The 21,987-nt window shown below is 35.7% G+C and overlaps 2 protein-coding genes across 2 annotated transcripts in view; one reads left to right on the top strand and one right to left on the bottom strand.

Moving 5' to 3' along the window:
* The window catches only part of LOC116347487, a 125,122-nt gene that overhangs the window by 3,102 nt on the left and 100,033 nt on the right, over positions 1-21,987 (top strand). The window lies entirely within an intron of this gene.
* Positions 50-1,503, bottom strand: LOC116347488 (3'-5' RNA helicase YTHDC2-like). The gene is made up of 2 exons (XM_031778084.1): positions 1,313-1,503; positions 50-1,229 (listed from the first exon to the last, which is right to left on the bottom strand). Exons 1-2 carry the CDS (start codon positions 1,359-1,361, stop codon positions 79-81), a joined length of 1,200 nt encoding a protein of 399 aa, XP_031633944.1. The 5' UTR covers positions 1,362-1,503; the 3' UTR covers positions 50-78.

The raw sequence follows: 21,987 nt of genomic DNA, 5'->3' as shown, positions 1-21,987 counted from the left end.
GGTATTTCCAATGCTGTTCCCATTATTCACAATATGGTTAGGATAAAACCCAGCCATGATGCATGCGTTCACCACATTTCAATTGCTGGAATTTTCGTTCAATTCACGCATTGATTGCGAAATCATACCAGATTTGCATATGTAGTCGAAGATTAAACATCGAATGCCTTCGGCTTTTAACATGTTACCTTGTGAAATGTAATTCTCGACACAAAATTTTCGTTGATGTTCCCGTAATTGTTTCGACCAATTTTGAATTATATTGAAATACAGTTGATGGTCGCTATATTTATTTTCTGCGAATCGATTTTTTGTTTCATTGATTTTTTCAGTCACTTCCTGTGTATTTTCAAATGAAAGTACGAATAAATCTTTCACCGACAGTGCACTGGAAATCATAACAATGGGATCCAAACATCGCAAAATAATTGCGTAGAAGAGTGTCTTACTCAATTGACAATCGATTGGCATGTTTACCAAATGTTTACCGTGTTTACCCAAATTTGTAATATTTTCGCTTGCAACGTAGACGACATCATCTATTGTAAGTGCTGTTTCTGCAATATTTGTAGATAATATTATTTTTCGAACGCCATTTTCCATGCGATCAAAGACATGAGCATGACCCTCATTGTTTTCATCATTTAGTTCGCTATGCAGCGCAAAAATCTTATAACCCCAATCCTGTAATCCATGTACGCTTACTAACTTTTCATGTTGTTCGCATATATCGTCGTAGCTGGGCAAAAATACAAGAATAGCGCCATTTTTTGACGTATTTTCATGGATATGATCAATGACATGAAAAAGTAAGTTGTGATCAATAATATTTTGTGTGCCTTGTGTTGATCGATACGCTCTTCCAATTTCCACGTAATTTTTCCATGTTGTGGTGGATGTCACACGTTCATAACACATTAAGAGCTCACAACCCTCACAACATTCCTCTTGTTTATTTTCTTTCGCATAATCAATTGCGCTTTTACCAAATGGATCTTTAAAGGTCGCACTTTCACCAAAAGCCAAAAGCTTTAACATCATATTCAGTGAACCATTTTCCGCAGCAATTCCCAACACGGTGCGTTGCTTTGTACGATGAACATAATTGGCCGGCATGTAGTCGCCTTCAATGAGAGAAAAAACGTTTTCAAATGATTCACAATCTTTTCGCAAAATATAAGAATCCAGGCGACTGTCGCACATTAAGCGATATGATCGCGGCATGTCTTCTATAGAATGAAATAATAAACAATAAATTAATATGTTACGTAAAGATGCGTTTTTCTAAGCAACTAGAAAATAATGTGTTTACGGTTTTGACAGATTATTAATGTCGACGTATACGTAACCACAGCTGTCATAATATATACGTAACTTCGTATTTTCACATTGTGGAGAATTTTTTCTGTTTCATTAATAATGAATCATTATTTTCTGTAATAAATAGAAATTTATTTATTTATAATTCTAATAGAATGAATTTGAAAAAATAAATAGAATCATTTATATGAAATAAAAATAATTCTAATTTGAAATAATACGATTTTGTTAGGTTCCCATAGAATGGTGTGAGTATTTATAATTTAGTTGTATTATTTTATATGCTTTATGTGTGTGTACAATGATTTTTAATTGATTTAATTTCAATTTGATTTACTTGAATGATTTTTAATACAATTTTTGTGTTGAAACTATAACATTCAAATACATTCCAAATTATTGAAATAAATTTGATTTTTGCATCTAATTCACACTAAAATCAGATGGCGCTCATTAGCGAGATTCGCAAAAAAAAGTCTCCAATCTCATATACGTCAACCCCCCTTGGGGTAAGTAGTTGAAATAAATATAGATGTATGGATCCTTCTTGGATTCGATATAACTTGGTAACTCTCTTTTTTTTGCTCCTTCTACCATCGTCGATCTCGACATTTTTTTTGCCGTGCAATATTTTTGCCAGCATATTTCATTGTGAGCGAAATATTTGTCGCTCGTGTTTTGGATGGTGGCTGTTTGCTGTAAAACAACGACATTGAAGATGACGAAGAAAACGACGCCAAACACAACGAATATTATATTTATTAGATGGATTTAGGGTGTATCCTAATCGCATTAATGTGGTGCGAATTTATTATGTGTTTCACGTATGAAATTCATGCAATGTTCCAAACACCATATCAACCAGCATTTATGCTGTTTGTCTCTTCAAACCCGGTGCGCTATCTCCATATGATATATGTTTTTCGCTTTGCGCGTCCTCTCTCACTCTATCTCGAATTTGTGCTCGGAATGTTTTTTCTTCTCTCTCGATGCTTTTTTTTTCTCTTCTTCGCTTCTCGTTTGCTCTTTGACGCTTAATCTTGGCTATTTGTTTTAATATGTTTACGTTTGATGTTGAACATGGAACAGACTTGTTTATATTTTCGTTCGTGCATCAACTCGAATTACATGTTATTTGCTATATATGACGAGAATGTGCCTGCATGCGAACGTACAAGAGAAAAAGTCGAAAAAGAGTATCGGATAAAAAATTGCGACTTTTGCAAACGATTTCAAAGACTTTGTGATGTGATGTTATGTTTCAAGCATATTTTCGATATATATTTTTTGATATATTTCGGATGTATTGAAGCCATCAAGTGAATACGAATCTGCCGTCGGGCTCTGATGCCAAAAATTACATCGCACACACTCAAGTTTGGATATGTTTTGGCTTCATCTTTCCGTGTTGTTTCAAATATGAATCAAATTCTCAATTGATGAATTTCAAATGTAAACTTTTTTTTATTTCGCATGTTTTTGATATATTCGCTTCGCAGAAACAAATTGAAACATCAAGCAAATGAAAATTACTTTTACAAGTCAATTTTTTCTAAACTTACCCACCGTTGTTGGTTCTTAATTTGAAATGGAATGCGTAGGTGTGCTGGATATATCATTTTTATTTGGAACATTCCACATTAACAAATTGCCCCCCGGCGTTACGGCAGAGTAATTAAAATACTTACTAAATAAATAAAAAGAAACGTAAATGGGGTTGGTTTCTTCATAAAAAAATCGAAATGAAAAGAACATTTGCCTATTTATATGTAGCATGTTTGAAATGAAATAGAGAGTTTTGAGAGGAACGTCATCACATTACGAGTTAACTTAATTGTAACATTTATGTTATGGGAATTCAACGTCGAGAAGTGAATAGCAGCAACAAACTGGTTGTTGGTATTTTACACTGATTTTTTTTTGCTTAAGAAAAAACGAACGTTTTTTATTCATTTATATTTTTTGTATATCTCAATTTCAAATCACTTTTTTCGGATCAGAAAAATCACTTTTTTCGGATCACTTTTTTCGTATATCATATGTAAAATAACGGCTTACTTAATTCTTAAGACATGTAAGAAACAATGAAATAGACAACTACCTTTTTTTTTCTCTACCTTATTCCATTTAGTTTATCTCAAGTATATTTTTCCAATGAATACAAGGGATGCGTTCCTAGAGATTTTTTTATTATTTCAAGTCTCCGAGATTAAGTGAAAGAAACCTTCAATTTGGTTGTTTATACAGGAGAATACACTTGGCATTGAATACATGGCAGTTTGATGAAAATATAGAAGTTCTCCTTATCTTCGAACGTAAGTACCATAGAATTCCCTTGATAAGAACGCATCTTTTGAACTCGAAGCAATTTTTTTTGAAGAAAAAACACAGGAAATGGCTTAATAGACCAAACACATTTTTACAAACAATAATTTACTTTGAACATAGTCATTTCAAAGAGTCATTTTTATCTCTTTTTTTCTTTTTTGTGATTTTTCAAATAAAATCAAAGTATGTTCAAAACGCCCAAAAATATAGAGAAAAAATTTATGGACCTTTCGTCATACAATTAATGTTTTTCTCGAAATTCATTGACAAAATTGAAAAATTTCTCAAAAATATCAACTAGTTGAAAAAAAACGCCATAGCTCGTGCAGACATTTTGATTGCGATATTTAAATTCTTGTAAAAAATAAATTTTAAAAAAAAAAAACAGTCTCTTTTTCAAAAAGACTTTTTGTGTTCATTTCTTAATTTGTTCGTTGTGTTTGTTTTGTTCAAAAATTCTACAAAAATCATAAAAAGTCATGAATTATTTGCCAAACAAGTGGCATTTTTTAGAAACCATGAAAGAAAAAATATTCAGGTTTCGTAGAAAAAAAGATCAAAATGATTGAAATACAATGGAAAGATTGCTATTTTTGAGCTTATGACACCTGCTTGGTAACTTAAGAGGTATGAAAGTAACGACTTATTTCACCGAAGTTCCCAAACTCTCAATTGCCTATTTAAAAAATAAATAAATTTTCAACGCTTCCTGGAAATATACCATGTTCGAAAAAAGTGTTGAAAAGTGCCATCGATTTTTATCCTAACTTCTCTGATGAAATGGGTATAATGCGATTTCGGGAAATGTGTATAATGGTAGTATTTAAAATGAATGAAGTCGATGCGAAAAAAGGTCTAACAATAACCAAATGAGTACCAACAAGTACAACGAAAGGGAAAAAACTTCAAAGAAAATAATGGACCAATTTGTAGGCAGAGAACCATGTATTTACGGGTGAGCGAGAGAATTAAATCAATGACAAAGAGCTGGAATGCGCTGTACGTGCATGACCAATTGTGAACAAAAAGTCACTTCAATCACACTTGAAAGAGAAAAAAAAATGTGTGCCTATCGGAAAATAGATATATAGGATGTGCGGTCATTCGATCCAGAGCGAGTTGTGTGTCCCAGTACCTGATGCTCCGGGATTCGACCCATAATCAAAGAAAAATGCAACGCACTTTTTCCACACTTTGTTTCAACTTATTTTTCTTTATCATGTTCTACTGGCACACATTTCCATGTTATTATTATCCTCCGTTGTTTACCATGTTCAATAGTAACGAGCGTCACAACAGCATGACAAAAAAAGCGCCATTCTTCCAGGCGACTAAATAATTGTACGATTTTCAAAACAACAGCGGAACTGTGGAATGTTCGTCGGAAATCTGATTCATGTTTTTCCTTTCGATGTTTGGTCGTCGTTGGTGTTTTTTCCGCACAAAGTGGCTGTGTGAATAAAAGAAGAGAAAGAAAAAGTCGGTTGGAGCGAAAAAAAACTTGCGACGGTAATGCAAACGACCGAACTGAGAGTGGAAATGAGTAAAAAAGCAAAGCAAGAAGAACGACTAAAAAACGACACAATCGTTAGGGAAAAGGTCGAATCGTTACCTCTTCGGTGAGGAAATGTTATATAAAACCGGTTAAAAACAAAACGATCTCAGGCCATGTTATTTATGCGGCCGGAATGTGTTCTGCCCGTAAGAGTGTGTATGTATGTGTGCTCACCATTCAAAGTCATTTCCTCGTAATGTTTGGGCTTTAAAAATTTGTTTGCATAAATTAATTGGAGGTCGAGCGTCGGAGATAGCATTTATTTTGGTTTGAAAGACTGTATGCGCCAAGATGAGATGAAAAGTGGATTGTTTATGAGTGTAGAAATTTGTTTGAAATGACTTTGCTTTTAGTAACGATTACGAGAAACTTCGGTGATTCGTCGACAAATGTTTTAATGGTTTAATGCGCACATACACCACCAAGACACACACACACATGTATGGACCAAATCTAAAGCGAATGTAAACAATGCATATTGTGACGCGCATCCGGTGTGGACATGAATTTTGTGCTGGAAATGACGATGGTGGTGGGGGAGGGTGCAGAGAAAGACAAATGCAAATTTATGCACGGAAAAGAAAAGTGTTAAATGTAATGCGACATTATTTTCATTTTTTTTTATTCCTTCTTTATTTCTCACACTTTTCTCTCGTTGTCACCCCGGTTTTTTTTTTCGTTCGTTTGTTTGCTCGATGTTCGACTGGTCGTTTGTTTTCGTAGCCGTTATGCAAATGCACTTAACGGGTTGAAGACGGGAACAAAAACCGTCGGGGAAAACAAACATCGGTGGTGGTAGCACACATAACGGTATACCAAGGAAATGACTATGATTATGCGATTTCACCGGAAAAAAAGAGAGAAAAGAAGAAAAACAATCCATTCGCCGAAAATATACACACCAAGAATGAATTGCAGCTTGGAAGCAAGAGAGAAGAGGGAAAAAAGCACACTGGCAGCGAGAAACACATCGTCATCGTGTAATGGTTTTTATTGTTCCATGCAAATTAGCGTACACGACACAGTCGTTCAATTGTGGTGTAAAAATATGCAAAAGACTTTTATGCTACGTGGTATAGTGTGCGGCTGCAGTGCATATTGTGATAGAAAAATGAACAAACTGGGAACCGAACGAAAAAAATTGAAAAGTGAGACTTAGAGAGATAAAAAGAGCGTGAAAGAGAGAATAGAGAAAAAAGTGTGAAAAAAGTTTGAATTTTTGGCATTTGCATCGAGAATTCAGGCGAGCGAGTGAGAAAAATAGAGAGAACAAAGTGATTTCATTTGACCAAGCGACCACAACGAAAATGGCCGCGCGCTCCATTTGTACAATCAGCCAATTTGGTATGAAATACGGTGCCTTTTGCAAACTAAACAAAACAATAATTTTCTAGCACATTTCACACTCAAATGCAATGTGTATTCAAGCGAAAAGGCGCATAAACTAGCTCACAATTGGAAAAATACACATTCGCATTTCCGCACATCGGACACGAAGAATTGGCTAATTGCTCTCGCTCTTGGCACTTCTTCCAATCAAATTATCCGCACTTTATGACCAATCGAAGAGTTGGTTTTTTATTCTTTTCTCTCCCTGGCGCTTTCTTGCTCTCACACACTCTCACTCTCTCTCTGGCTCTTTGCCTTTCTCGTCATCTGCTGTCGTCATTCCTAAAATTGGATTACATGATTTCAATACGACCGTTTTTTTTCTGCGGTCGTGTGTATGCCTTCTGTTTCGAGTTTTGTGGTTTCGTTGAAAATTCATTGGATTTTTTCTCTCTCTATTTCGATTTAGTGTATCTAGTGTGTGTCTTTGAGTCTTTTGTGGTAAAAAATTGGCCAAAATCGAATTTTTGGCAAAATTCAGTCTCGCAAATTCAATCGAATTTCTATTCTCTCGTTTTTTTAGCGATGAAAATTGTTGATGATTTTCTGCTCGACTCGCGATTCGAGAAATTTTCATTTTGATAAAACAGAAATCACATTTCGCGGGAGACTGATATCGTAAACGTCCTTTATGCATCCTTGCCGAAGTAAAATTAGGATTTCTCTTCTCAGCAAGTATTCGAAGAAGAAAAAACGCCACGCAATCGATTTTTTTTCGCTTTCTCTTCTTTTGACATCGTCGTCGTCGATTTTTGTATTCTAATCGAATTGAATTTATCAGAAATCTTTTAAATTGCGTATGTGTATAAAGTATGTACACATTGACCTCATTTGAATCGGTTCAGTAAACATGCACTTCTAAGACTTTCTGTCTTTTACTTCATTCAGTTGAACTTTGAATGAATGTTTCAGTCTCGCCACATTTTCCATCATTCTTTTGTGCTCACAAAATATAATTCACTTTCGCTTGCTTTCGCCACGGGTTTTGAGCGAACATAAAACGAGGCCAATTTCAAAGGAACTTAGGCACAATGCTTATGCCAGCTGCATTCTAGTTATTTTTGCTCATTTTTATTCGATACAAACCGAACAAAAAGTATTTTGAGACTTGGCATCACGACAACCATCTCGCATTTTTCGCAAGTCAAACGACGATTTTTCTGCATCAACATTGGCAAGTTTAGCATTTCGTACGAGCAATGAAAAACGACGACAGAACAACATTGGCGTGTATATGAGTTCATATCATCGTCATCTATCTCAAGTCGAAGTTAAAGAGCATCGGAATAAAAATGAGCTCAAACGTTTTGGCAAAATTTACTTCGAGAGAGAGAGAGAGAGAGAGAGAGAAAAAGGATCGAAAACATTCACACACGCACGATTGAAATGACTCTACGAAAATTGCTCGATTTTTTTTAAATGAAAACCATAAAAGAGGAAAACACAAAAAGAGCTGAAAAAATATGCAGTTAAATAATAATAAGTAAACAATATATGTATGAAAACAACGGCATCGATGGTGTTGCGGTGGAGAGGTGAAAGAGAAATGTGAATATTTTTGTCTAGACGAGCATGAAGAATGACATATCATACACAAAGAGAAATTCGTTTCTAAATGAAGCATTTCCAAAAGGGAATACACTTCATATTCATCCTTTCGTTTCGATTTCAAGTGGTTCTTACAACCGCCGACGATTCGCAAGCCGCTTAAGTGTGCCTAGATGTGTAATTTGTCGTATGATTTTTTTCCCTTTTGTTCATACATTTCGATGACAACCATCGAACACAGACTTTCTACCTTTCCCACTCCCAATGTTTTTGTAGCACATCAACACCGACAATGTAAATACAAATTCATATTCCATCAATCGACCGACTGATTTGTCTTTATTTACTGAATACAAAAAAAAACGAGTGATTGATACCGATCCAATCAAAATAAAATATCGAATTTACGCACATATCTCTTTTTTCCGTCACTCGATCAAATATTCATTCTCTTTCTCTACCCCCACGCATCACGGTCGCGCTCTTTTTTTTTTTGCTCTCTGTACCTCCCTTCCCTCACTTCTCTCTCTCTCTCTCTCTCTCTCTCGTCTCATTCTCTCTTCGTGCATATATTGCGTGCGACCGTCGAGTAATTTGATTTTGGGTACACACGTTTCAATCAAATTTGATCAAATTATTTGCTTTGTCGATGCAGAATGGCTGGTATAAAAAATCTCATTTTTCTATTATTCGGATGAGATGCAAATTTCAATGAGACAAAAAAAAACTGCGACACACTGTGAGTGGAGCACAAACAAACGACGGAGCCAAATATTGATATGTATTGATTCGAGTCCTTGAGAGACGCCGCCAGCAAAAAAAAAATAAAACAAAATCAAACCCGTTTGGTCTTCGATTTCAAGCGCAAATCTCAACGGTGTGATCAATAATAATATGTAAAATGCTCTAATTTATGTGAAATGTTGCTGACCATTTTCTGGGCGAACATTTTGCTCACAGCACAAACCATATGAAAATATTTCAACATTTTGAGCAAATTTTCAAGAGAAATTCTTTCTGACGTCCGTTGAATTAGAAGAGAATCAATAATGATGGAGTTGAGCCTTTAAGTCTTGCATAGTTTATGCATTTCATGCACCTTTGCACCCATTTTTTGTTCACTTTCGGAAAATTTGAAGTGGAAGGAAAACTGAAGAGAGAGCGGGAGGGAGCTGAGAGCGAGAGAGAGAAAAAGAGCGAGTGACAGAGGATAAAGCTCTGGGGTTGACAGAGGAGAGAAAGAGAGTTTAAGAAAAGAAGAAAGCGAATTAGATTTGAATGTTATGGCCAATATGAATAATATGTGATGTTTCATATTTCATACACCCGAGTGTCTCACATTCAGCATTTAACTCGCACTTGTTTTCTCGTATCGTATTTGCATTGGTTTGTTGTATTGATTTTTCGGATTTACAAAGATCGTTCAAACAAAAGCCCTTTCAGCCGCAAAATGTAAAGTTTACTTGAATATTTCATTTGGTTATCGGCTTTCAATTGCTTCTTCGGGCGTTTGCTGTATTTATATAAAATATATATTGGTGATTTCCACTCTGGCGCAAAGTTCCATGCATGGATGCATTTGTGGAAAACAAACGTTGTGGTTTTAGTTTATATCGTGTATATGCATAAATGCATTTCTCGTCTATCAACCACATATATTCGAAAGCTTAGCAACATCGAATGAGACATAAAGCGTTTGTTGTGAATCACAATTTTCGGATTTCTGTAAATTAGTTTCCTTGAAAATCTCTCTTGCTCTTGCATCTCCATCTCATCCAATGTGTGCCTATCATATCAATGCATTGCCTCTGATGTCATGACTGAGTACGGATTTCGAAATGTTTAAACCATCAACTTTGCCATGCATCTAATATCATAAAAGCGAATGTCTAAGCCATTCCGAAATTGCTTTGCACAAAGCATCTTCCTAAATGCAAACAGCTTTCAATTCGAAAAGTCTAAGATATTCGACGAAGCGTGGAGCAAATTGCAAAATCTCAATAGGATCAATGATTTCATCTTAAAAGATGGATGTTGTTTCCCAAAGAACAGGTGCATGCCGATGAATTGCACATGAAATAAAGTTGACCGTTCGTTTCGGCTTGTGGGTGATTTCTGTACATCAATTTTACTACCAATTTCATGCAGAAATCCAATCCATTCTACACTCATTCCATCGCACACTTATTTTGAATGGAGCATTCAAGACAGTGCTTGTGAGTGTGTTTGGTTGTGGTTTAAGTCTTCGGCACGATTTTCCACTTCTATTGAGAAATTTGTTGTTTTTGTGTTGTTTAGTAAAAGATTGTTTGGTTTGCACGTATTGAATTTTCTTTAAAATCCGATTTTCACAAGAACAAACGGCTTTACTTGAGAAACAAACACACTTTGCCCACGACATCGTCACACACACAGTACTTATTCTCAAACAAAATTGTTCTTGTTTAGATGGCATCGATGAGAATCGGGTGTGCGTGTTTAGTAGAGTACTTATATATCGAAAATGTTTAAGCGACCGGAAAATCTGGTCGTACATTCAATGAAATCAAATACGATTTTAAGAGCCAAACAACACAGAGACTAACATTGAACATCAATTCGATGAACTTTAACATCGTCTTTTTATGTTTTTGATGATTGTGATTTGCAAATCAAGATTACACCGACCAAACTATATGAAATATAATGAAGTCTTCATTTTCAAGCAGATCTCTTAAATTTTCATATTTTTTAAAACTTGGAACTTGATTCATTTATTAAAACTTCTTAAACTTCAATGGACTACTGAAATTTACCGAAAATCCACCAATTTGCTGAAAAATCTATTCATATTTCAGTCGCTGTTCGTCGTTTAAATGATCTTATGTGTGTTAGTGTGTTTTTATATTGATTGCTGCGTAGCAAATTCAAAAGCAACGATTAAATGGTCTCGATCGTCATATTGGCAGCAGAAAATACTTCGCAAAATTAATGAGTCGGCACAAAGTTTTCTGCGAAAAGTCGCAAAAACTTTTCGTAAGATGCTGTCAAAACAAGTGATTTGCATTTGGTTGATTTGCGTTTTGGACGTTGACGGCATCAATGCCTTGTTGAGGTCATGACTTACTTCAACAGAATTTTTTTCTTCTTCTTTGTCCACTTCCTTCACATTCCGTCGGTTGTTCCTGTATACATTTTCATAGCGTTGAGATGAAAATGCTAAAGTATTTAGGTTCGATGCTGGATTATGGGATTTTGAATGTGTGTTTGGATATAATGCAAATGCAATCGAAATGGGAACCATTGAAGTGAATGTTGAGTGGTGTTTGTTTGTAGATTCAGTTTACTGAGAGTAAAAGAGAGTGAGAGGCAGAGAGCGGGAGAGTAAAGAGCGCATTTTAGTTCATGCAATTGAATGGGGCTTATCAATGTAAAGCAGTTATATTCAAAGGACATATTCAGAGAAATGTTCTTGCATGCGAATGCTTCTTAATCGGAAACCTTCGTCAAACACAAAAAAACACACACACTCAAAAAATAAACGTAAACTAGAAACGGTCGGTGAATGCAAATGCGATTCCGAAATGGCGCAATGATAGAAAAAGCAAGAGCAACAAAATCGTGTTGCATTGAATTTTGAAAAAGATGAGGGAGAAGAAAGAAAATGAAAGAATGAAAAAAATCGGGAATGTAAAGTAGAGAGAAAGAATGAGTGAAAAGGAGAGAGTGTGGTAGAGAATGAGATTAGAAACTCGAGAATCAAGTGGTCGGATGGATCATTTGGAATGATTTCACAAATAAAAGCGTTTGAAAATGAGGACAGTTGCCGAAAAAAACGTCTCATGCTAAAGCTTCTACTCAAACATATTGTACATATGTAAGTTGCATATTAGATTCGCTTTTTTTTCGCTTGATGCGATTCCGTTATTTTTTGTTCAATTTTGAAAGAGATCGAGTTAAATTTGAAAAGAGAACCATCGAATATGAGAAACGAAAGAGCCAACGAATACAAATCCAAATAGTCGCAATGACAACAGTTTGGAAAAACTTTCGCTCACTCCCAAAATGCAATATGACAAACATACGAGACGGGAGCATCTGTGAGAGGCGAAGAAGAAAAGAAGAAAAAAACTCGCTTGCACGGAACGCAAACTTTTGTGCTCTTAAAGAGCGACCAACAAAAAATGAGATAGCAAATGACGGTAGAGAATGAAAAAGAGAATTTCAAGTATGTATAGCTGAAGCTGAATTGAGTGTGTTGCTTAAACTGAAATTAATAGCGATGAATATTGAATTTGAAGCGCGTGAGAGTTCGTTCCAAAAGAATAAACTACTTCAAGTAAATCTCGAAAAACTTTTTTCTCTTTATCATTTTTCTTTTTCAATATTGTGCACAAACATTTTTTTTACATCGTCGTCGTTCTTCTTTTTTATTCTTCATCATCGTCATGCCGAACGACTTGCAGCTGTTTGGTCTTCATTCATAAATTTATCAATTCACTATTCATCATTTAGAATTTTAGCTGGTTTCGTTCTTCCATTTTTCATTCGCTCATTCGTCATGTAGTTTGCATCCCTTTCTTCTCTCTCTCCCTCTCTCCCTCTCTCCCTCTCTCTCTCTCTCTCTCTCTCTCTCTCTCTCTCTCTCTCGTCGTTTTGTTTCATCAAAAGAAATACGAACAAAATAGATAAGCCAAAATGAAAAACTTCGCCCGTAATTTCTTTTTGAATATGTCAGTAAAAGATGTGAATAGAGTTTTTATGTGTGTGTGTGTGTGTGTGTGTGTGTGCGCGGGAGAGAAAGGGTGTTTGTTATCATTGGAGATGCTGTTTGATGAACACTCTAAGATAGATCTTTTTCGTGATAAAAATGCATAAAATCAGTGTGTTCTATATATTGTCGTCGTCATTACTGGCATTATGTTTGCCTCAAAGTGCATAGCTTCTCAAATAGTCACCGTCGCTTTAGCCGCCATTTTTGACGACACCAAGTTCTTTTCTCTCTCTTCCTTTCTTTCTCCTTTCCCTTCTCGCTCTCGTTCTCTCTCCCTCTCTTGTTCTCTCTCATTCTCCAAATTTTTCATTTCATCCTCTCTTCCTCTCACGCAACACGTCTGAATTTCAATCGAGCAGTAACTCCCGGAAAATACTCATCAGAAACCGATTTGGCTGCCAAACTATACGAAGAGAAAAAAAATTAATAATAAAAGAAGTTATGAGAAAATGTTGTTCCATTCACGAGTCCTGTGTGTGTGTCTCTCATCGGTGTTGACGTTCGTTCGTGCATGAAAAACTTGATTACACTTGTAACAAAACAACCAGAGAATATCCATTAAAAAATAATGTCACAAAATTGAAGCACTCCCAAGTACAAACGCGCACCCACTCAAAAAAACACACACATACCCTGTCACTCACTGAAACGCCAGCATAAGAATCGAAATTGAAAAGAAATGAACGGATAAAACAATTTTAATACACGTGCACCACACACAAATGTGCGACAGTAAAACATGAGAATTAGAATCTTGGCTTCGAAGAAAAGAAGCAAATCCTTGAGTTTCTTGTTCCTGGTATTTTCTATTTCACTCATTTTTTTTCTTTCTCTGCAATTTTTCGTTGTCATGAATTTTTATTTTATCGTAAAACATCGACTGAAGTATTTATGAGTTGTGCAGTAGCTTAATTTTAAGCTTATCGTTGTCAGTCTTTGATTTTTGCTTCATGCTTCTTTCTTTTTCTTCTTATCAATTGCGCGCTTGTTTCTTGTTCTCGGTATATTGTCATTGGTCGGATACGGCGCTTGCCATCATCATCATCAACATTTTGACCGATTAAGTGACACACCGAACAACAAGAGCGAATTTCAATGATGGCGGAGACGCTCCCCAAAGGATGTGCCAGCCGAAGCGAGGGAAAAAAGTTTTAAAACGTAATAACGCATAATATAGCGGCACCATGATGACATAATATAGCTCCATCACATTAAGCACCTGAATGGAAGATCTGGCATAAGTACAACAATATTTTAATATCTCGAACGTACACTTTTGCTTTTACCGCATTTTCAACAAAGTGACGAGAAACGAGAGAGAGAGAGAGAGAGAGAGAGAGAGAGAGAGAGGAGAGAGAGAGTAAAAACACTGAGATCCCGTGTCATATCGTTCGAACGATGGTTCGTTTACTTTAATCATCGTTCGACGCATTTTTATTCTTTTCATTTTGTACACGTTCACACGGTGAAAATGATATTGAAATTGAAGCGTGGCAACAAGTTCGACGGTGTAATGAAGGCATAAAGTTTGTGCACGACAAACGTACACCGAGTACCCATGCCCAATGCGTCTGTCAACGATAAATTTATTTGCTCACTTTAATTTTGCTCAGTTTTCGTTGGAAATGCTTTACACGGTGTCGAAACATATACTTATGATTATTCAACCAACGTAAAGACAGTCATAATTTTCCACATGGCGACCATTTCAATCATTCTTCTCTCTTGTCTATTTACATTTTTTTCCTTCCACATTCAATGAACTCACAATTTCTATTTAGTTTTCTCTGTATCGCTCTTTTTTTCTTGCTATCTTCCTTTCTCTATACTTTCTTTTCCTTCCACTTCTCTCCCTTTCTCTCTTTCTCGACCCCTCGTTCCCCCATATCCTTCTCTGTCCCTCTCGTGTATCGCCATACCTTCGTCTCAGATCAGCTAAATCTTAAGCTAATTATTGCTACTTCTTTTCCTCGTCATCTGTTTAGGACAGAGTTCCAATCTTTTTATTCGGAATTCCCGGCACATAGACTATCCTTATAGAAATATAGTCAACCAATCGTTTATTTTCCAGCGTTGATTAGTATGCATGAATTAAATGAAAATTATACACACAATGCAACCACCGATTTGGTGATGTAGTTCTTAGCCTCGTATTCCAAAAAAAAAGTCTCATATTATTGGCAAACAACCAGGAACCCAAGTGTGGTTCACCCAACTACCACAATTGTTCATCATTTCTCAATGCAAATGCACCTTATGACCGGCTTACGAAAAACTCTAAACTGTATGCACTTTGCACATGAATAAATCAGAAAAACCCGTAAGCTTTAAAAGTCGCCAATTTCCATGTCAATTATTCATAAGCTAACTTCATGTATGCCAAAACAAACGTTTATAAACGAAAAGCTTTTTGCTAAAATGTTGAAAAATGTTGTCAAGCGATGAATTTAACTCCATGGATTCCATGGCATGGAAGAATGGTGCATATTCAGTGACCTTTCCATTTTCATGTGTGTCAATTGATGCCAAGACCCAAATTCATCGGATCAGCTCAACAATCCACTGCCATCACTGGAATGACATCAAAAGCTTCCATATATACAATAAACATATGCGCACTCGAAAGGATTTTTTTTCATTTTTGAAAACTGTCGGAGCAGGAAAAAAGCGAAAAAAAATGTATAGACATTTATTTTTATATGTGTAATGGGCTTTTTTTCATGATTTGAACTTTCTTTGTTTGATGTGCGTAATAAAAGTACTGCATAGGGAAGATCGGCAAAAGGGAGAAACAGAAGAAGAAAGAATCCACAGTAAAAACGGGCTTTGAAACAAGAATTCACAATTAATGCTGAAAGGAAAATGTAAGAGCCTGAGAATGAAGCGTGTGAAACTGTAAAGATGCAAGTAAAAGTGCAGTTTGGCTAATTACTCGCAGAGTTTTCATATTATGCAATAGTTTTTTTCGTAAATGTGTGTGTGTCGCTCATGTTTGCTCCACTTTTTCGCTTCGGCGCATCAGATGTACAAAACATGAGCTCGTTTCGCAACTATTTTTTATTTACCATGAGTCGAACCGACCGAAAAAAGGCGCTAGACGCAACATATAAAAAGTGTTTAACAATGAATATGAAATGGTCATAATAAACTGAACCACCCGAGTGCATTTAATCGCCCGTTTTTTTTTCTTTCTCTATGCCGTTGCTGCTGCTGTTGTGAAATCTTTCACGAGCAAAATAATTAAAGAAACGTATAGATTTTGCTACAGCGGCGAATGTAATGAAAACATAGTTTTTTATAGTTGTTTATTGTTGTTGTTTCGAAAAAGGATAAAAAACAACAACAACAACGAAATGGATATTGTTTTTGATGGGTCATCAAATCGAAGACTTTGTTATCGTTTATGTAATAAAATTCTATTGGAAAGTCGATTTTGATGTGCATAGTTTTTTTCATTCTTTCTTTCCTCTTGTTGGCGTAGTTAATTACTTGAGTGAGATCAATATGATGGCCTTTTTTCTTTATATATTTCGATGAATGTAGAGTCATAACGATAGAGAAAATGACGTCAATTGGTCCATTTCGGAGAATTTATCATCGTTCAGCCGTGCATGGGGACGTGTTTGGACCGTGTAAGCCAACACATGCTGAACAAACAATCGTTTTGAAACATAAAGAAAGCAGATTATCTAGGCTGTGCGAGCTTTCTTCAAAAGCCATCACATGGATCAAATGAAACAATTTTTTTGTTGTTGCTGTTGTGTGCCATCATCGTCTTTATTATTATTATTTTTCACTGCACAATGTGGCCAGGCATTTTGTTCTCAACTTACAAATCCGATTCCGTTTGTGAGAGGAGATTTCGTTTTTTTTGTGTCTCACACACAATGGAACCTTGATGAATTGACCAAAGGCACACACACACACAATCAAAATAAAATCGCAATGAATAAACTGAACGGCCACAGAGAACAACAACAATAACAAGAAAAAATTGCGTTTGAAAAGAAAAGGCCTCGTGATATAATAACAATAATAATACGGGGAAAAAATATTGAGTCATAACATAAAGACATCGTCATATTGAAGATGAATTCGTCCATAATGGTTTTACCATCGATCGGTAGTTGTGCCTTTGCCCTTCTCCGTTTTCGTCATCCAAGAAATATCTTTCACTTCTTTTTCCTCAACAACGCTGTAAATTCAATGTGACCAAACGTGTTATATAATCGAAGCTGTGTCGTACCGTTCGAGTCTCGAGGTTCCGGTGCGAAAAAAAGGACGACGAAGTACGAGAATGTTCGTTCAGTGTAGAAAAATTTAATATTAATGACCAATTATGTTTTTTTTCTTTATTCAATTGAATTTACTGTGTGTATTTAAGCGCTTAGGCTCCAAAGTATTGCGTTCAAGTGGATGTGAATGTTTTTGATTGTTGTGCCTAAAATGAAAACTCCCTCTTTTTTACATCTGATGTTGAAAATGTAATAAAACGACCAAAATCATTTAAAATGCTTCCGATTCCACGTTGTCATTTCATTTCGAGGCATGTCGCTACAAAGATATGTCTTTGCCAAGACTTCGGGTTTGCACGTTTCAAACCGCTACTCTTGTTGATTTTGAGGGACTTTAATTGAATTATTGGTGTCATACACTTTTTACAACAACAACATGAAAAACTTGAAACGCATATATTTTTCGAAGAGACTCTCAAGTTTTCCGAATACAACGTATAGGAATCCATATTCGATGTTGCAATTTTCCATAGATGTAACCATCAAATCGAATTATCGGATGTTGTATTAATTTTGATGGAAACATCGAAGACGATGCCGCAGAGAAAAAGAAGAAAAAAATTTATATCACACCTGGCAATTGGGTCAAGTATGGCACGCTGTGAACGAGAAAAGATACAAAACCAATGAAATTGTAATTTACGATGAAATTAATAATGTGAAACACGTTTTTGGTGCTTGTTAATGCGAATGGATTTAGTTATAATTTAGTTATATCTATCGTAATCATCATCAACATATGCGAAACATGAACAATCAAAAGTTTTCGCTGTGATGATGATGATGCTGATGATGCTGATGTGCCATAACCATGTTGTCGTCGTGTGCTCATCCAACGATGGATAATATGATTGAGATTTAACGTATGGATTTTCAATTTGACATTATATACTACTTGATATATATATCTTAACAGCCACCAAACCTCTATAATTTGTTACAAACTCGTAAATCGACATATTGTAATTAATTTTCTGAAATGAACACAGCCAATTGTGTCGATTTAGATAACATGACACATATATTGGAATGCGATTCTCAGGTAAATCACCGCAATCGCATCTTAAGAACACTTAATTATATATTACTCACGACAATAGTGTTCAAACCACCCCTCATGCGATTTTTAGGGCTTTTTCACCAGATTAAATGGTTTTGGAAATTATCCCCTGGAAATCTGACCCACCAATGACTAGAGCTCATAAAGGAACGGGAAAATACTATGTATTTAAATTGAAAGCCACTCACATATATTCATATTTTGTTTAACGATTAAACCATAAAACAATAATTATTAACACAATTTACTATGAATCAAGGCGCACGATTTTGTGTGAGCACGATGTATTTGGTTTAGCGATTGGCATTCGTGAAACCAAGAATCGTGTCGAAAAAAATAAAAAATGTTTTGTTTTTATTAAAATCAGGGTCGATATTATATAAAAATGCCATCGAATCAGGTAGAAATTCAATCAGTCAGTTGAAATAATAAAAAAGAGCGAAAATGAAATTCGCAAAATTGGTAATTTTTTGCGCAGTTCTGGCACTTGTCGCCATTAGCGGTGTTTATGGTCAAGCAGAGGGCGATGAAGCAGCAAAAAAGGGAAAACCTCCGGTGCAAATCGAGGATTACGAACTTTTGGTTCAAACTTTTGTGCATTCTAGTGCAAGGCCCCAAGGCGAAGAGTCTTCTTCGATAAAGAAGGAAGAGCTTCCTTAGTTTATTACACAAGCTAACAATAAATACAGGAAAAGTGAAATAAAATCGTTAATAATTTCCAGGTTTCTTTTGAACTTGAACTAAAAATTGTGCTTGTTTGCTTGATTGATTTGGACAGAAAATATATTAATAAAAATATGAAAAAAAATTAAAAATGTCCCTCTTCCAATTTCAGAATGAATAAAATTTGTGAACAAATCGTGTGTAGGTCTTTTTAATTATGTTCCAAAAACAGCTTTTCCTCGATTATCCCAAAATAAATGATGTTGTAGTTTTCGCTATTCAAATGACAAAAGAATGGTAGCTGCCACAAATCATTCTGTGATATGATCCACATTTGGTTGGCCTTGGCACTGCGTTTAATCTGTACAAATGGTCCATTCTCTGTGTGTCTGAAATATTATGAAAGCGGAAAACAATGGGACCTGATTTGGGGTTAAATTTAACAGCGATTAAGATTAATTACGGTTGATTTGATGGAACAATGGATTTTTCCGTTACACGCAAATGGACAATTTGCCGAACTGAACCTGATTTCGAGATGAGATTTCCATGAAAATCGATTTGTTAATTTCCACACGGTTTAGTTAAATGTAGCGTTGAAAGTGAACACTGATTTAGTGAAATGAGATTTTTCATTAAATTCGATCCATGTGTGCGCTTGTGTTATGTATGTTTTTGTTATTTCAGCGTTTGGAATGGGATCGGTTCAATTTATCGCTTAATCAATTGTGTTTCGATGTGGATTACACCATATGCATTAAACTAATCAACGGAAACAAAGCGCATTCATGAACGGCATCATAATTGGCCTCGGTATTGAATTTGAAAGATGTGGAGAATGACGCACACGCGACACGAAAAAAAAAGACAATGAACACTCGAACGTTTCGTTACATTACGGACACGCGCGTCGTTAATCAATATATTAGGGAATAGATGCGATTTTTGTTCTCCCATAACATATCTACTCGGTATAAAAGATGGCATCGAAACAATGAATCAGAATATTCGGGTAATCTTTCTATATTATATCGAAAAATCAAAGCTCCTGTTTCCCACATCGTTTCGTGTTTGATGTTACTTCCATTCGAATGGGAAGGGGGGTCAACCGGATGTACGAGATCTGACATAAATTAAGATCCATTATCTTTAATGCCAATATATATTATTTGCGTGCATAATAAACCGTATCGGAAGCATGAACACGTACTCATAATGGCCTCAGCTCAAAATGTCGAGCTTGTATTGAGTCGCGTTGCCACCCCAACATTCCCATGGAAAATATGTGTTCAATGGTCGCGAACGTTTGGTAAACATTTTCATACATTTGACATTAAAATCGTGTGTCAATTGACCCAATGACCGAATGACCATTAGTTTTGCTCTCTCTCACACACATCTTGAATGCGTTCAATACAGATGGGGTGGCCAGGGTGAAATGCCAATTTTTTTTGTTGTTGCTTTTATTTCCATTGAACCTTTTATCTGTCGGCATTAAGCCGCTTCATCGCATTTCACATGCCATTTACGGAATTTGTAATTTTTGTTTTGTTCTCGCCATTCGCATCATGGAATGCCGTCGCTTTACGCATATTTGTAATTGGATTCAATTCTTTTATCTTTCGCTTTGTTTTGTGTCCGTCTCTCTCTTTCTCATTCTCTCTCGTTCGGTGCGATATTTTTTAGTTGATTGAGTGTGTGCCACTTATTTATGTGTTTATTTTCCCTTTTTGGCTTTGATTGAAGTTGCGCTTTGTTTGAATCTATCTCTGTTTTTCCTTTGAGTTGGAGTGAAAATATTTTTCGCTAATGCGCCATTGCACAACTGGCAATATATCATCAAGACATCGCACATAAATTACCCTCATCAAAAGCAACAACAACAAATCGCATTTGGCATATTCCGTTTGCCAACAGAAAGAATGAATACGTATATACAATCTTTTTTGTATTTCAAAAAATAATCTCTCTCATGCACATACTTTCACTTCTTCTGGTATCGGTGCTGCGGTTTATATCCAGCTAAATATTCACCAAAAATTTATGCCATTCAAATCGAATCACACCAAAAACAATGAGAGCCGGGGAGATGGGGTGAGGGCTATAGAGAGAGAGAGAGAGAGAGAGAGAGAGAGAGCGAGCGAGCGTAAGAGCTCTCACTCGGATTGAGTGAGAAAAATATGCGAATTATTTCGATATGCGAGAAATGAAATGAATGATGAGTGTTGATCCTAAAATATATACCATACAAAGGCTCCAATGTTGTTGTTTTTTTCGCCAGCATTTTATTCGATTTGATACGATTTGGTGATTTGGGATTGTTTTTTGTCTCGATTTACCGAATTTGATAATAATAATACCGATTCGTTTGGTTTGTTGCCTGCAATGACAAGACTCAAATACCATTTAGGCCTAGTGCAATCGAAAGGAGAAAAAAAGAGTCGGTTCAAAGTGCATGAAATGTGTTCGGTGTGACATTCCACTATCCAATCATCAGGGGAAATGCTGATGGGCAAACACGATTTATGCACACTCCATTCAATCCGTTTCAACAAAACGGATTAATGACAATGGGATTTGGGCTTAAAATCGACCGAAATTTCATCCCATGCAAAATATACAATTTTCTCAGAACAAAAAATTCACATTTCTACAAACATTTTAAGATAAAATGCTCGGTTCGCATGAGAAAACAGCATGTATCTTTTTAATGACAAGCACTGACTCTGTTTCTAATAGAAGCCTTCTATCATCTTGCCTGGCATTGGCATTTCAGCTAAATAACAATAAATATAAATTCTAAATAACTCATCAAAAACCGAATGAACTGAATGTTGGAGAGTGGATTTATAGAGGCAGAAAGACAGGGCCAGCCAGAGAAGGGAAAGAGTAAAGAAATGATTGAGCTAGAAAAATATTGACACAATGAGAAAATGAGAGCAACTCATATAAATATGACGTTTACATATACGGCTTATCGCTTTGCAAACCAAAAGCCATTTATCGTTTGAATATGCATCGCATATGAGTTTGTGTGCTTGGAACGAAATTCAACGAAATATCGCTAATACTCGCA

Source organism: Contarinia nasturtii, unplaced genomic scaffold (assembly GCF_009176525.2).
Source record: "Contarinia nasturtii isolate CC-2019 unplaced genomic scaffold, AAFC_CNas_1.1 Cnas_scaffold_1905, whole genome shotgun sequence".
Taxonomy (NCBI): Eukaryota; Metazoa; Arthropoda; class Insecta; order Diptera; family Cecidomyiidae; genus Contarinia; species Contarinia nasturtii.
This window is presented reverse-complemented; position numbering and strand designations above follow the sequence as displayed.